This window comes from Panthera tigris, chromosome B2, assembly GCF_018350195.1.
Source record: "Panthera tigris isolate Pti1 chromosome B2, P.tigris_Pti1_mat1.1, whole genome shotgun sequence".
NCBI lineage: Eukaryota > Metazoa > Chordata > Mammalia > Carnivora > Felidae > Panthera > Panthera tigris.
This window is the reverse complement of record NC_056664.1, coordinates 23,108,164-23,124,647: the sequence shown is the minus strand read 5'-3', so window position 1 is coordinate 23,124,647 and position 16,484 is coordinate 23,108,164. Positions and strand designations below refer to the sequence as shown.

At 37.8% G+C, this 16,484-nt stretch overlaps 1 protein-coding gene across 28 annotated transcripts in view; it reads left to right on the top strand.

Annotated features, from left to right (window-relative positions):
* The window catches only part of FARS2 (phenylalanyl-tRNA synthetase 2, mitochondrial), a 532,053-nt gene that overhangs the window by 123,352 nt on the left and 392,217 nt on the right, over positions 1-16,484 (top strand). For 21 of the 28 annotated variants that reach the window (XR_006217506.1, XR_006217507.1, XR_006217508.1 and 18 more), the window contains 3 exons: positions 3,842-4,037; positions 4,477-4,757; positions 11,492-12,126. Coding sequence is in view for 22 of the 28 variants with exons in the window: in XM_042985806.1 (XP_042841740.1) it covers positions 11,515-12,126 (612 nt within the window). In the remaining 6 variants the exon portion in view is untranslated. The remainder of the gene's footprint in view (positions 1-3,841; positions 4,038-4,476; positions 4,758-11,491; positions 12,127-16,484) is intronic. The other 7 variants (XM_042985801.1, XM_042985791.1, XM_042985803.1 and 4 more) reach the window with 4 other exon arrangements.

Genomic DNA, 16,484 nt, shown 5'->3' with positions numbered 1-16,484 from the left:
GAACCTCTGACTTACAGCTGGTTATCATCTAGACTAGTGATTGGCATCTAAAGTGGGGCAAGGGGGCAGTTTTGTGGGACTGAGTTCTTAACCTGCGCTATCTAATGCTATCTCCAGGTAGATAATGTCAGAATTCAGTAAATTGTAGGGCACCCAACTGGTATCTGCAGAGAACTGGAGACGTGCTTGGTGGTGTTGAAAAACACACATCACAGCAGATGTAAAACCCCATAACTGCTGTAGTGAAAAATGTGTCATGAGTTAATTCTTGGCCCTTGAACAGTGAGTGTGCAGTAATAACAGTAAACAAGGGGGAACTGAATTGAGGAGAGCCTGCTAGGCCAGAAACCCATGATAAAGAGATAGACTGGAACAAGTCTTCTTAACTTCCATGTATCAGGGCTGGCCCATCATTAGATGGCCAGATTGAGGCTAATGATTACCATGATGGTAGTAATACTGCCATACTTTTCTGAGATCCTCTGGCAGTCCCATACAATGAGTTGCATATAAAGCATAGGTAGTAGCTTAGTTTGAACTAAGTTTTAGTGAGAATTTTCCTTTAGAAAGAAATGTTTGTTTAACCAAAATACAATGTAACATTTTAGCTTTAACATGCATTAAAGACTTCATTAATGGGTATAATTGAGAATCATTTATTTGGTATAGGATCTGGCATTAATTTCCTAGAAAATCTGAATATCTTAGGGAAATAACATTAAGTGATTGGCATGGTGATTGTGACAGTTGATTTATAGCTAGGGAGAGGAAATTGGAAAGGCACAGAAGTTTATACATGCCAAGCATTCTACCTGCATTGTTCTAAAAAAATAATTGCTTAGCAGGTCATTGCTATGGCCATGTTACATTTATACTGGTGGCATTTATTTTTGATGTAGTTATAAGTGGGTTTAGTATAGGCAATTAAGATGGCTAGAGCTCAACTCAACAGATATTTTAAAACAACTTCTTATAATCATAATTCAATATTTCATAATAAAGTTTAATTAAAAATTTAGTATCTGTTTAGAAAGTTTAGAAATATAAAAGTACAAAACAGAAAATAAGGACTGGGGATTATAACTATTAAATCTTGCTTAGTTCCTAAATATAATATGTGTATATTTATAGGTATAGATATATATTTACATAGTTAAGATCATATCATACATACAATTTTATATCCTATTTATCACTTTATAAGTATATGGTTGTATCATTAAAACTCTTTGAAACCATTATACTTTATGAGTGCATAATATTTTATTGTATGGTTCTATAATTTACTTAATCACTCCCTTGTTGGGGGATGTTTGTGTTGTTTCTAATATTTTTGTATTATAAATCATGCTATAATGAAACTTCTTTGTGTTTAACTTCTGTCTTCATTTACATTATTTCCTTGTGGTAAATTCCTAGAAAGGTAATTACCCTGTCAAAGGGTATGAACAGTTTTAAATCTCTTGGTATTACTGAATTCCCTTCTAGAAAGGTTGCACCAATAACACTCTCACTAATAATATAGCTGCCTTTTTAGAGACTTTTTTTTTTTTTTTTTGGTATTCATACTACTCAGCAGGAGCATAAACGTACTCTTGCTTTGCCCTTTTATGAGTAAAAGTTAACGGAAGTTGGGCATTTCCCCACCATTATTTTAGTGGGGTAAAATGTATAAACTGTGTTGAGTGAGCCACGCTTCATATTTCTTGGTAGAAACTGGAGGTTAATGGAATGTGCCTGATCTCTTTTTTTTCTTTTTTTTTTGGTATGGTTATGACCATATGTGGGTCATGTTTGCTAACTGTGCTTTGAAGAAATTACCAGTCAGGCAGACTTAATGCGCTGCCTGGTTTCATTTACATACAAGACTTAGAGAGAAATTGAAAGGACCGACTGTTTAAATCGTTACAAAATTCATTCATTCTAACAACAAACATTTGCTTGATGTTTTGCTAGTTCTAGTCACTTGTGCTAGATATATAGTGGTAAAGACAGTTTACAGCGTTCTCATGTGGCCTATTGAACAACCAAAAGCATCCAAGTATAATTTGTGACCATGTAACAAGATGCCTCAGATACCTTTTTATTTTTATATATTTATTAAATTCACTTAATTTACTTTTTTAAATAAAAATTGTGTATATTTAAGGTATATAATATAATTTTTTGATACACATATATGAAATGGTTTCTACAATCCAACTAATTCACAATCATTTCCTCACATAGTTACCATTTTTCTATGTTCAATGAGAGTATCTTAAATCTGCTCTCTGTGAATTTCCAGTATTCAATACAGTATTATAAACTATAGTTGATGTCATGCTGCATCTTTGTACCTTTTGACCAACATCTTTTCATTTCCCCCTCCACTCCACCCCTACCTTTCTACTCTTTATGCTTCTGTGTACTTGCTTTTTTAGATTCTACATTATAGGTGAGATCTTAACTAGACTTAAGTTGAAGTAGAAGGAACATTTACCTGGGAATTAGGCCACTATGTTCTCACCTCTGACTGACTCATTGGCTGCACATCCTTGGGGATATAGCTAATCTTTGACTTGGTATCTACAAAATATGACTGTTGGACTTCATGATCTCTGTGATCCTTTCTAGTTTTCTAATTTTTTAAATTCTTCTGAAGATTGAATAGCTCTCCCTATTTATAAGCTGAAATCCATATACTATTTTGGAAGCTAGTTTATATACTAAAAACACAATCTTGGGAATCATTTTTGATCGTTTTGGTTATAGAATCCTCATTTTTCTTATATGGGGGTCTAGATCTGCCCTAATATACCTACTAGTCACATGTGGCCAATTTCAATTAAAATTAAGTAAAATAAAATTAAAAATGAAATCCCTCAGTTGCACTGGCCGCATCTCAAATACTCAATAACCAGATGTGGCTGGTGTCTACCATATTTGACAGTGTGGATATAGGACAGTCCTGTCATTGCAGAAAGTTCTGTTGGATGGCATGGACCATTGGTTTTTGGTCAGAATAAGCTCTGTCTTGTAAATAACAACACCATTTGTCAAGAAGGGCTGGAAAAAAGTGATCCAGTGTCTGTTTAAGGTGTACTGCTTATGGTATGCTAGGACTTCTTTTTTTCTCTCATTTGGTTCCAGTGTCAATTTTTTAAGAAGCATTTTCTGTCCAAGTTGGAACATAGAACTAACTACATTGCTTTTGATACTTGCAGAAGATGAACTTTAGCCTCACTTCCCTTAAGGATTTTACGGTGTTAAAAGTCTTAAATGTCACTATATAATTTTTCTTTAAAAATAATTGTTTGGGGGCACCTGGGTGGCTCAGTTGGTTGAGCACCTGAGTCTTGATTTCAGCTTGGGTCATGATCTCACAGTTTGTGAGTTCCAGCCCTGCACTGCACTGATAGCACAGAGCCTACTTGGGATTCTCTGTCTCCCCCTCTCTCTGCCCCTCCCCTTCTCTCTCTCTCTCTCTCAAAGTAAATAAATAAACATTTAAAAAAATTGTTTTTACCGGAGTTTCAGTTTGGGATGATAAAAGCAGTCCAGGAATAGATGGTGGTGATGTTGCACAACATTGTCAATGTACTAAATGCCACGGAACTGTACACTTAAATTTTATGTGTATTTTAAGTGCAGAGAAAACAATTTGCTCTGATTATAAGGAAAATGAGTGTCAGGGTAGCATCAAAATAAAGCTCAATATATTGTCTTTCTGCTTTAGGAGGAAGAGTAGAGGGTTTAATTCTGTTAAATGTGTCCCAGACTGGGTTTCCCAGGAAGCAAACTCTGAGGTGAAGTTTAGCATGCAGGACACTTATTAATTATGTGGTATTGCTCTTGGCAGCAACACCTATGGGGGACTGAGAAGAAGCTGGATTGGGCGGAGGGAGAAGTTGAGCTTCCGCACAGTCCCAACGAAAATCTCAGCCACCTGCATGGGGGCCTGTCAGCCAGCCTTTCCTGAAACAAACCACCCACCATAATGGATGCAGACTGCTCCTGGAAGGTTGTATGACCCTGGGCAAGGCAGTTTTCTTGAGGTGAGGCTATCTTTAAAAAAGGCTGAAACCTGAGGGGCATCTGGGTGGATGAGTCCTTCTCTCTTGAGGGCGGATTTGGGTAGTGCAGCACAGTTACTCATGGTAGTAATGACATCAAGTCAGAAGTTTGTTTTCTAATAATCCACAGTTTTGGACTATGTAAATAGAGGACCAGAAAGTAAGAGAAGAAGGACTCTTGTGGTGTTAGGTAATTTCTACAACTATCAATACCCAAGAATAAAGAAAAGGCAGGTTCCAGTCAGATTTTTCATTTATTTTCTGGTTTGAATTTATTATTTGTAATTATTTATTTTTTTCTTATAAACACAAAGTTATGTAGTAGCTATAAGTAAATGTCATTTAGAGTACCATAATATTTTTTTTTATGTCCTGTGATCTGTAATTAGTCAAAGTAGCTTAAAATACTGTATGTTTGCAGAACTTGGAATGACCAAAGAAGGAAGGAAAATATGATGGAATGAATTAGCCCATCCTGTACACTGGAAGAGATGACCCCTTATCTTCATTGTTCCCATCATCAACAAACAACACCAGTGAGCACTTTTTATAGGGCTCTGAGGCTCTCACTCTAAAGCCAGCAGAGTGATTTTGCCTTCTGATGTTTATCGGAAAATGTATCAAAAGAAAGTCAGTATGAACTTACCTGAATAGCCTTTTAAAAAGAGTTTTGGCCCATTGCAGACATCTCAAAATGTCCTTGTAAGTAATAAAGTAATAAATGTCCTTGTAAGTAAAATGTCATTGCATTTTTTAGTAGTAGTGACTACCTATAGCATATTTTTTTCAAGTCATGGTAGAGTGAGAAGTACACAGAGTTCCTTATGTAGTCAATGTATGACATTTTTATATTTATTTTATTGCACTAAAACTTTTACCACTGACTAAAGAAACTATCATTTATACCTTTGTTTTTGTTCCTCTTTTGTCTCCATCTTATTTTTCTTCTTCAGTGGCTTAGAGTATATTGGAAAGGTCATGGGATTTTAAAGTTAGAAGACAAGGATTCGAGGCCCCTATTTTCTACTTTTATCCATGGGAATTGAGTTATGTCACTTATGAACTGGTATTTCTTTTTCTGTGAATTGTGATGAATAATTATGTGTACTGCAGGAGGTCTTATTGGAATCAATAATAATAAAATGCATGTGAAACTATTTTATAAAATGTAAACATTCTTGTTATTAATGCATATTTTTTCAAAAGCGATACTGCCTTCTTGATAAGGAGCTGTGCTGTATTCCTATAGGATATTACTGTAGGATATTCTGACTTACAATGATTGGTTGATCGAAAAGTAGGCCTAACATTCAGTTAAGAAAGCTCTGGGGACCCAAGAGATTGGAGTGAAATGGATTAAAATTAAGGCTGTGCCAGGAAGACAGGTTATCTGGTACTAAGTAATATTCAGATCAATATCCACCAGCCTCCAGAATCCTTGGTTGGTGACTTTCTTGGATTTGTACAGAATGTATATTAAATATTTATTTATTTATGAAAAAGTCAGTAATCTTTGGGTCTGTCTAGAAAAATATTCTAGTGATTGCTCTCTGCTGTTAGGTTGTTCCTGGATGACAGGTCACGAATTAACAGGTACTTCTTTTTGGCTGACTCCTGACTTCCTAGTAACCACATCAATCATCCTTGTTTCTCTAGTATTTTCCTACACATTCTGGGCTTATACTTTCTCTAAATCAGTTTCCTTTTACTTTTTCAAATTTTTCATGTTTCTCCTAATTTTTATTTTCTACAAATAACTCTTAAATGGATTCCCCTTAATTTCATGCACAGTGCCCTCCTCTGACCCTGTTTTCTAATATTTATAACTTTTCACTCTAAATTACAGCATTTGTCTTTGAAAAAAAAATCACATTTATTTGGTGAATTTGAGATCATACACAGTATTTTTATTTATAAATCTACAGCTTTCCTTGAGAGATTAGGACCATCTATTAAAAGTTCCTTCAGCTTCCCTTCCTTGAGTCTCAGAAGTTTTAAATATTTTCATTTATTCTCTCATTGGTATCCTCCTTCATTTTTACATCTTCTGTTCATTTCTTAACCCATTATTGTCACATTGTGACTCTCGGTCTAAATTTCTGTCTTGTCTAGCAAGACAGTGGGATGCAGGGTGAAAAGTGAGATATGGCTAATGTCCGGGAAAAGACAAGAGCCCTGAATAAGGGTCCTCGCCCTGTTTTTATTAGGATCAGAAGGCTTGCAAACATGGAGAGGGATGTGCACAAAGAGACAATGAATCTGTGAATATTACCTTGTGGATGTGAGGGAAAGGGGGTCTTGAAGATATCTGGGGTTAGGGATTTGGGTTAATACAAAGCAAAATCCTAATGCTGGGCAGTTGGGCGGAAGGTTGTTTACAGCAGACATGAGGCAACACTTCTGTTTATCTTAGCTAGCCTAGGGGATGAGTCAGGGGAAATAATCTCAGAGTTAACAAAGCACCTTTCTTTTTGTTGATCATCTCCACTCTGGGCTGTTACACCTGCAGTGCAGTGGTCTGTAGCCCAATTTACCTATTTACCTAACTTGGTCCTTTCCTCCTGTGAAAGCAGCTTTTTGCTATAGTACTAAATTGGGGGTGCTTCCACCCTGAATATCTAATCTTGTTTATTTCATATACCTATGTATTAGGCACCTTTGTACCCATTTCTGGGCCTTTGCCCCTCCCTTTCTATTCTGGGGACTCTGTACCTCCTCTCTATTCTGGGATGCCTTTGCACCTCCCTATTCTTGGTTGCCTTGTCTTGTTTGCCCAAATGCGGGTGTGAGCATCCTATGGCTTTGTATTTCTTTATGCCTTGCTAACCCATTGGTGTAAGCCTGGGGGATTCTTAAGTTTATCCCCCACCCATTATAATCTGATTTCTGTCCTCACTCAGCCATTGAAATATTGAAATTGCCCTGTTGATGATCATCTTGTCAAATAATTCTTTACTTTGCTCCTTGCCTAACCTCTTTGTTATGCTTTATCCTTTGACCAATTTTCTTTCCATCCTTTTCGGTTTTTCTTCTTTTACTTCTTCCCTCCTCTTTTATCCAGTATCAGGGGTAGTGCTAGAGTCTGGGTATACAAAGATTTACATGAGAGAGAGAGAGAGTTAGTTAGTTCTACTCTCAAGAACCACATAGTCTAACAAGAAGACAAATAGTAATAATATAGCACGCTAAGGATTGCACATTCAGTAGCATTAAGGTTCAGAAAACACCTTGGTTTCCATCTAAAACTTCATTGTGCTTAGCTTCTGTGATACTGTACTCTTTGGTTCTCTTCTGGCTTATTCTTTATATACCCTTCCCTTGGAAATATGATAATTTCTAAGAGTTCAGTCTTTTGCCGATTTTTATTTTTGTTCTCACTTGCCCATGGATTCTCATATACCCTTATGATGTTACCTCTTACCTCTATACACATAACTTTCAAGGTCTACATTTCTAGCACTAATCTCTCACTTCATTTTCAAACCCATACTACAGACTGATTCCTAGAAATTACTAACATGACTGTCTTAACCCATTCTTAACTTCAACCTATCCAAAGCTATTTCCTTCTCCAACCACAAATACACATATGAAAATCACTTGAACAGACAAACAAAATTCATCCTGTGTTTCTTCAGTGAATAACTTTATTGTTTTCTCTGTTATCTGGTCTCTAGAAGTCTCTGGGTCATTTCCAACTCTTGATTCAACTCATCTCTTACATATTGGGCATTGGGTTAAGTATATTATGAACAAGATCTAGTTTAATTCTTTTACTATGAGGTTGGTATTGTTTTCTAAATTTTTATACATGAGAAACTTGAGAGTCTGAAAGATCAGGCGGTGGTATGTCTGAGGATAATACGCAGTGCCTGACTGGCCAACTTAGGGTCACACCCACGTGGGTGTCTCTGCAAAGTGTGGTCTTTTGCCCATTGTATTGTATTGACTCTTCTCACGGTTGGTCTCACGGTCTCTTCTCTACCAATGTTAGCACATTTAACATCCACATTTGTACTTTTGTTACTTTTTGTGGCTCTATAATCTGCATATATTTGTGACTAGGAAGAGATTCTTAATAGTGTGGAAGAACTTTTCAGTGAATTAAGCTAAAACAGGGCTCAGCAGACTTTTCTGTAAAGAACAAGATAGTAAGTATTTTAGGTCTTTGCTGCTAAAGACCTAGTCTCTGGCAGCTATTCAGCTCTGCCTTAAGAGTAGAGAAGCCACCACAGACAAACTATAAATGAATGGGCATTGCTGCAGTCCAAGAAAGCTATTTACAAAAAACAGAACATGGGCAGGTTTGGTCCTATGGTTCTAGGTTAAATAGTATTTCACTTCCACTATCTAAACTAATGGGTTTTATTTGATGTATTAATTTATTCATTCCTGTATTCATTTGTGCACTTAAAATGCAATTATGTGTAATCATGTTCACATAAGAAAGAAGTTAAGAGAGGTAATTAAAGATGTATGATTTGAATTTAACAGTCTGGCTCTATTGATTGAGAAGTACTTGAGTTGCTCAGAGTTCTGAACTTTGTTCTTGGGAAGATGTAAGAGTTTCTGCAAGTTGCATGATCTGCTTAAGCCTTAGTTTCTTTGTAAAGTGGTAGGAATAGTACTTACCTCACAGTGTTGTTGAAAGCATGAGATAAAAGACCTGCCATATCAATAGAAGTCTGACTGCCATTGGTGGTATTTTCCCATGGCTCCTGTGTTTTCCACATGAACTTTTTTTTTTTTAATGTTCATTTGTTTTGACACACACATACACACCCACAGCCACAGCCACACACGAGTGAGGGAGGATAGAGAGAGAGGAAGGGAGAGAATCCCAAGCAGGCTCCGTGTTCTTAGCACAGAGCTCCAGGCTGGGCTCTGTCTCAAGAACCATGAGATCATGACCTGAGGCAAAATCCGGAGTCCAGTGCTTAACCAACTGAGTCACCAGGTGCCCCTTGAACTCTTATAGGAAATTTGACAGAGACAAAAGGAAAGGAATCTTGCTGGATGGAACTGGGAATGTTATCATAATCATTATTCTCTCCCTGTAAGAGATGATAATAGAAGAAAGAAACCCAAGTAATTGTTTTAGGTGGGGAGAATACACAGTGGGGAACATAATGCCAGGGCTGAGCAGATTAGATAAAAAGCCTGGAAAAGAAGACAAGATAATTAAACTTTCCTAAGTAAGGTAGAGGTGGGGTGAGGAGAACAAAGAAGGGGCATGAGGATAGGGCACAGATGTGGGAACAGAACCTAGAAGTGCATGTGTGAAGGGCTGGGAATTGAGAAGGAAAAGACAGTCAGCAACCCTTGATTAACTGCACCAATAGCACCTTCCCCAGAAGAATTCTGAACTTTGTGTAACAGCATATGCCTTTGGAGGGAAGAAATCCTTTCTCATGTCTTGCCAAGGGTGCTGAGCTAGGTAGCTAATAACCTAACAGCCTGAGTTTGTGCCAAGATGTATAAGGTGGCACATGCATATTTAAAATTCCTATCTCTTGCATTGACAAGCCCCTGAATACTGTACATAGGAAGACAGATTCCCCCTGAAGCTCACCCAAAAACACTTTTAGAAACAACTGACAAAATAGTGCCGTATTCGAATAAATCCAGGGAGTTCCCGGGTATCTTGTGTCATGACAGTAGTCTCTGGCAAAGGTATAATGCACAGGCTTCTAATAAGCAATCACACACACCCACAATAACTTAACTTGTAGCTAGATATTTTCAGTTGCACTTTTGAACCAGTTACACTCTGCTCCTGGGTACATGCTCAGTATGCTTTTGATGGTCACGTGGAACAATAGAATTCCCTTCTAATGCAGCTTACTATGACGAAGGTATGTACTTTCTTAGTATGATTATAGGGCCATTAAAGTAAAATAACCACTTGGTTGTATGCTTTAAAGTAGCTCAATAGATAAAAACAATTCTAAAAGTTTGAAGGTGATTTCGGTGATTTAATTCATAGTAAATTTTTTTATGAACATAGGGAAATGACATCTAAAGATTTTTATTACTGAGATGCCTGAGTCAGTTTAAAATTTGCTTCTATGACCATACATTAGTGGCCCAGACTCTTCCTCTGTTGTCTTAACTCTTCAGTGCCCTAAAGTTCAGTCAGCTATACCTGGGTCTTTGTCACCTTTTTGTTTGTTTGTTTGTTTGTTTATTTTGAGAGAGAGAGAGAGCACGTGTGCACATGCACGTGTGCAAGCGGGGGAGGGGCAGAGAGAGACAGGGAGAGAGAGAATCTCAGGCTCCATGCTCTCAGTGCACAACTCATGAACTGTGAGATCATGACTTGAGCCGACATCAAGAGTCAGCCACTTAGCCATCTTAGCCACCTCATCTTTGACATTGAATGGCCTGTGCCAGGTGACTTCTGAAGTGACTTTCTACTGTGAAATTTGATGATGCTTGTCTTAAATTAATTAATTTGATCTCTTCTTAGATTAAATTCTAGGCATTTTTTGTTTTTTAAAGATTTAGTCAGTACTTTGTTTTCTGACTGCTCTGTATCCCTAGCCATGTAAGTGTAGCCCTTCTCCTGGTTTATTGTGGGTGTATAGTAGAAACTTGCTCTTTCGCAAAACAAAAATACAATGGTAGGATGCTGCAGTGGTATGACACACATTTAAATGACACGACCAAATGTGAGTACAGAAAAGATTTGCATTTATAAAAATAACTTCAGCTGTCCATTGGTATAGTCTATCACTTTGTATAATATTTCCTGAAGTTGTTTGTTTTTGTTTTTATAAAAGTGAAAACTAAAATAACCACCACCTGAAGTGGTGTATTTTATTTGCAACATCAAAAAAATTTTAATGTGATAACAATTTTGTAACATTACGTAACAACATTTTGTAATATATGGGATAATCCAGAAGTCATGTCTGTCACAGGTAAGCAGAACTTTGTAGTTAGGAGGATAAACAGAAATGTGCAGGATGGCTGTTTCAAATATCATCTGTTTGTTCTGCTGTATGTAATCATGTGTTTCCTTTAATTAATGAGACTTTGCTAGGGTCAGCCAAGCCCTCCCTGTCTTTTAGATGATCCGTCTAAACTTTTTGGTTCTTGAATAGTCCAAATACAAGGAAATTGTCACATTTAAAGTTTTATTCAACATAAGGGATTCAGGACATGACATGATGTGATAAAGGAAGATTTCAAACTCAAGGACAAGGGAAGGACAACTTGAGAGTAGGTGTCTAAAAGTGACGTCCAAGGTTCTTTTGACTTAGAGCGGTGACTATTAAGCCTCTGGCAGCAGATTTCCTTAATTTGATCTGTGTGGAGGAGGTCGTGGGGAGACAGATGTCAGGACAGTGAGGGGTTGGGAGGAGACACAAAGGACATGTTTACTTTTTACAGTGTGAAGCCTGACCTGTGCTTTGCACGTGTGCTCTTTCCAGACTCTGTGAAATAAGTTTCTACAATGATTTGTTCGACACTCAGGAGAGTTGGCCACGTGCATATCTACCTGGTGAGGAAGGCCAGCGGTGTCTCCAAAGGCCATCATCAACAAACTGTGGGCTCAAGACCTGCTGCTTCAGAGTTTGCTGCCCGAGGAGCTTCGGGCAACCTGCTGGAGCTGCTGGGCAAATCCTACCCTCAGGACAACTACAGCAACCTCTCCCGGAAAGTTCTCTCCAGGGTTGGTAGGAATCTGCACAATCAGCAGCATCACCCTCTTTGGCTGATCAAGGAGAGGGTGAAGGAACACTTCTACCAGCAGTATGTGGGCCACTTTGGGACTCCACTGTTCTCAGTTTATGACGACCTTTCTCCAGTGGTCACCACCTGGCAGAACTTTGACAGCCTACTCATCCCAGCCGACCACCCCAGCCGGAAGAAGGGAGACAACTATTACGTGAATGGGACTCACATGCTGCGAGCTCACACGTCCGCACACCAGTGGGACCTGCTGCGTGCTGGGCTGGATGCCTTCCTGGTGGTGGGTGATGTCTACCGGCGCGACCAGATCGACTCCCAGCACTACCCAGTGTTCCACCAGCTGGAGGGCGTCCGACTCTTCTCGAAGCATGAGGTGAGTCTTGAGACATTTCTTATCCTTGACAGAAGGCCTGGATGTTCTTGTTGAAGTCCCTAAAGTTTATCTCAATGAAACCACTTGTCCTTGATCTCATTTTGCATTTGTGTATTATACATCCTTGATGATTTCCTTTGTACAGGCCAAGCCTCAATATTTTTGATTGATTTGTTGTGTTGGTACCTACAGAAATTAGTGGGCTTTTGTTTTTGCCTGTCTGACCTTATTCTTTCAATATTGACCTGCTTTTTTTCAGAATTTCTTCATATGAATGAATAGTCAGTGGTTCAGATCTATCCTCAATCCAAAATGAGGAACATACAGTGCTGAAATCTGTGGTCAGATTATTCCAGTTCTCGGTTCGTAAGAGTTAATTATGTGTTCATGCTATTAGAGGTTAATGAATTTCTTATACAGTATAGGGGACTGGCAATTTATTGGCTGAGATTGGAAACTGTTATTACCCCAAGCTCTTCCCTTACCCTTCCCTGCTTTACATTTGTAGGTGCTTTACATTTTTTTCTTTGTGAGGTGTCTTAGTTGTTGCTGTTCCTCAAGTGTATGTGTGGATGCTTAGTGCTTTTTGATTGAGAAATCTGATATTCTAGTTATTCTTAAAAGCACCCAGCACCTTGCATTTGTTAGTTGATATCATAATATATTGATTTCCTAAATTTTTTTTGGCAAATTATGAAAATCCCTAAAAGCTTGAGTCTGTTTCCTAAAAACCTGCATTAGCACTAGTCTTTCATTCATTTATTTTTAAGTCTCTATTTTTTTTAAGTTTATTTATTTTGAGAGAGAGAGAGAGTATGAGCAGGGGAGGGGCAGGGAGAGAATCCCAAGCAGGCTTTGTGCTGTCAGTGCGGAGCCCAATGCAGGGCTTGAATTCACGAGCCAGGAGATCCTGACCTGATCTGAAACCAAGAGTCGGACACTTAACCAGTTGAGCCACCCAGGTGCCCCTCTCTGTTTTTTATGTAAGAAACAAATGGACTTAAATGAAGCACAGCAAGTATTTTACTTTTACTCCTTTAGCACTTCTTCCAAATGTGTTCATTGAAATAGGAGGGATGATTATCATCACAAAACTCCCTCCTGTGAACATAAGCTAAATGGGTTGTTGGACATGGAAAGGAATAGTATATGATCCCTAGGCTAATAAGTGACCATTGTTTTCTTGTATTAAATGAGTCGTGTCATACAAGACAACTGTTTGCCTCAGGATGTGCTGTTTTCCTGTGAGTCTGTGATAATACAGCAGTAGGTTAGCTTTACACAAAAAGGCCACACAAACTTGATTGCAGAGCTGCTTAAATGAGCACTCTTACTGGTTGGAATAGTTGTCTATTTTCTAAGTCAGACTTAGTACTATTAATAAGGATATGGGTTTATTGGGCAATGAAAAGGAAGTGAACAAAGACAGGTGAAAGTCGAGGAAATAAGACCAAGTGGTAGAATGTCACCTACAGTTAATGTCCTGGAGGAGACGTATGCTAGTAATATGATGTCCAGGTCACAGCAGCGGGCAGGTGCTCAGCCCAGCTTACCTCATTAAAACACCGAGAAAGGAAAGCGCTCACTAATTTGTAAGCCTGAATGCCTTGAAAGTGGCAGGGAAAGCTTCGAGACTTACGCTAGCATTTTAATGGAGGAAAAATCCTTGGAAGGTGGAAAATAGGAAGAGGGGTAGGAAACTGATCTTCATCTTGTTTTCTTATTTGGGGTCCAGTCCAATTTAGTGGGTAGCAAACATGACTAATCTGGACTGATAATGTTACTGGATTTTCTGCTGTATAGTTAAAAAAATTATACACAATACCTACACATATAAAACTAATGATATAGTTTGATAAGAGTTCCTGTTTATTGTTTCGTTCACTCCTCTTGAAAACTTCATGAGATCGATTGCTTACATTTGAACCATGAGGAATCTGAAGTCCCCAAACGTTGCCCCAGGTTACCCATCCAGTTGGTGGTAGGGTTAAAACTTGAACTCAGGTATTTGTAGTTCATTGTCCATTCTTCTATATTCTGTTGCTTTTCAGGGGGCTGCTTTGTAAGTGGAACCTGTTTATGACCCAAGTAAAATGTTAGTTTCAAGAATGGTGTTGGGGAGAGAGAGGGTTTTTTTTTGTTTTTGTTTTTGTTTTTTAATTCTTGGCCTCAACTAAAGTGTTGGTACTAAGTCTGACCTAATCTTAACCCTCAAAAAAAAGTTTTTTCCTTCTTTTAGTTTATTCCCCTAGGAATAGGACTTTTAAGTAACTTTAATCATGTTACTTATGTAATATGTAATTAACAATTATATTATTATCTTTTAATAATACAGAAGTCTGGTTTTTAACAATCTTTGTAATTATTGTTTTAATCGCTATAAGGTATATGTCAACAAGAAGAAAAGTAAATACAGAGGTATGGGTAAAAGAAATAATGATAAGCCTAGAAATGGCTGAATTATGACTCTCTCTCTGACTCTCTCTCTCTCTCTCTCTCTCTCTCTCTCTGTCTATATATGTGTGACACACACATATATATTTTAACTATCAATTGTTAAGAAAACCCTTTTTATTTAGAAAAAAGTTAAACATATCAGTACTCACAAATCTAAATGGGTTAAATTTACCAATTGAAGACATATATTATCAGGGGTGCCTGGGTGGCTCAGTTAGTTAAGTGTCCGACTTTGGCTCAGGTCATGATCTTGCAGTTCAGGAGTTCGAGCCCCACACCGAGCTCTTTGCTTACAGCTTGGAGCCTTGGAGCCTGCTTTGGATTCTTTGTCTCTCTCTCTCTTTACCCCTTCCCCACTTGCTCTCTGTCTGTCTGTCTGTCTCTCTGTCTCAAAAATAAACAGAAAAAAAAGACATACATTATCATAATGGATGTTTTTCAATTAGAGAGGTCCAAAACAAAACGATATTAGAGGCTGAAAATAAAGGGCAGGAAAAAGATATATCAAAAAATACTTACCAAAAGAAAGCTGGTACAGCAATATTAATATTAGACAAAATAGAATTTATGGGAACAATGATAAGTATGAATAAAGAATACATCAACCATGATGCTTTATGAATCAGAAATTTTAATGTGTCCAACATCATAGCCGTAATACATAAACCAAAACTGAAGAAATAAAAGTTAAATTTGATAAATTTATAACCATAGTAGAATTTAAATGACTTGAATCAAAAATCAATGGATTAAGAAGACAAAATGAGTAAATATGCAGACAACCTGAAAACATGATTAACAGGCTTGATTTATGTTTATGTTTAAAATTTTGTAGCTAAACTAAAATCCTGTAACTATACACACACACCGATTCTGTCCCCAGAGTCAAAGGCATACAGTGTGGGCTACTTACAATAACTTGTCCATAGACTAGCGGACAGCTGAAGTCTAAACAATTGTCAAAGAATCAATAACATAGAACTATGCTTGACTGCAATGTAGTTTAGGTAGAAAGCAGGAAGAAAAGAAAATAAAAACTTTTCACATCCTCAGACGTTTAAAAATTCACAGCTATAGTATTCATGGGTTAAAGAGACATATTACAGTAAATTACAAATCACTTACCACTAACCAGCAATGAAAACACTCTTTAGATTGCTCAGATGTGGGGGAAAATAGTCACTTTATTTTGTAGAAACATAAAACAAAAGGGTTGGATATAGCTAAAAAGGTACTTGTAGTACATTTAATTTAAAATATATTTAGGAAAAAATTATTTTTTAAGTTTCTTTGAAAAAAAATTGTTTTTTAATGTGGGGTGTCTGGGTGGCTCAGGCGGTTGGGTGTCCACCTTTGGCTCGGGTCATGATCTGAGTCTGTGAGTTCGAGCCCTGCGTCAGGCTCTGTGCTGACAGCTCGGAGCCTGGAGCCTGCTTCGGATTCTGTGTCTCCCTCTCTGTGAGCCTCCCCTGCTCATGCTCTGTCTTTCTCTGTCTCAAAAATAAATAAACATTAAAAAAAAATAAAAAACATTTTTTTAATGTTTATTCTTGAGGGAGAGAGAGACAGAGCATGAGCAGGGGAGGGACAGAATCTGAAGCAGGCTCCAGGCTCTGAGCTGTCAGCACAGAGCCCGATGCGGGGTTGAACTCACAAACCGTGTGATTGTGACCCAATCCGAAGTTGGATGCTTAACCGACTGAGCCACCCAGGTGCCCCAGGAAAAATTTTAAACCCTGAAAAATATCTATCAACTAAGTTCAGTTTAAGATGCTAAAGCAAACAGCATTGTTTTTAAAAAATGGAAGATAGGCGGGTTGAATAGTTTTTAATAGTCACAAATCTTACAAAACAGAGCAACTGGAATAGCAAAGCCCATCTCCAACACAGCTGGGTGACAA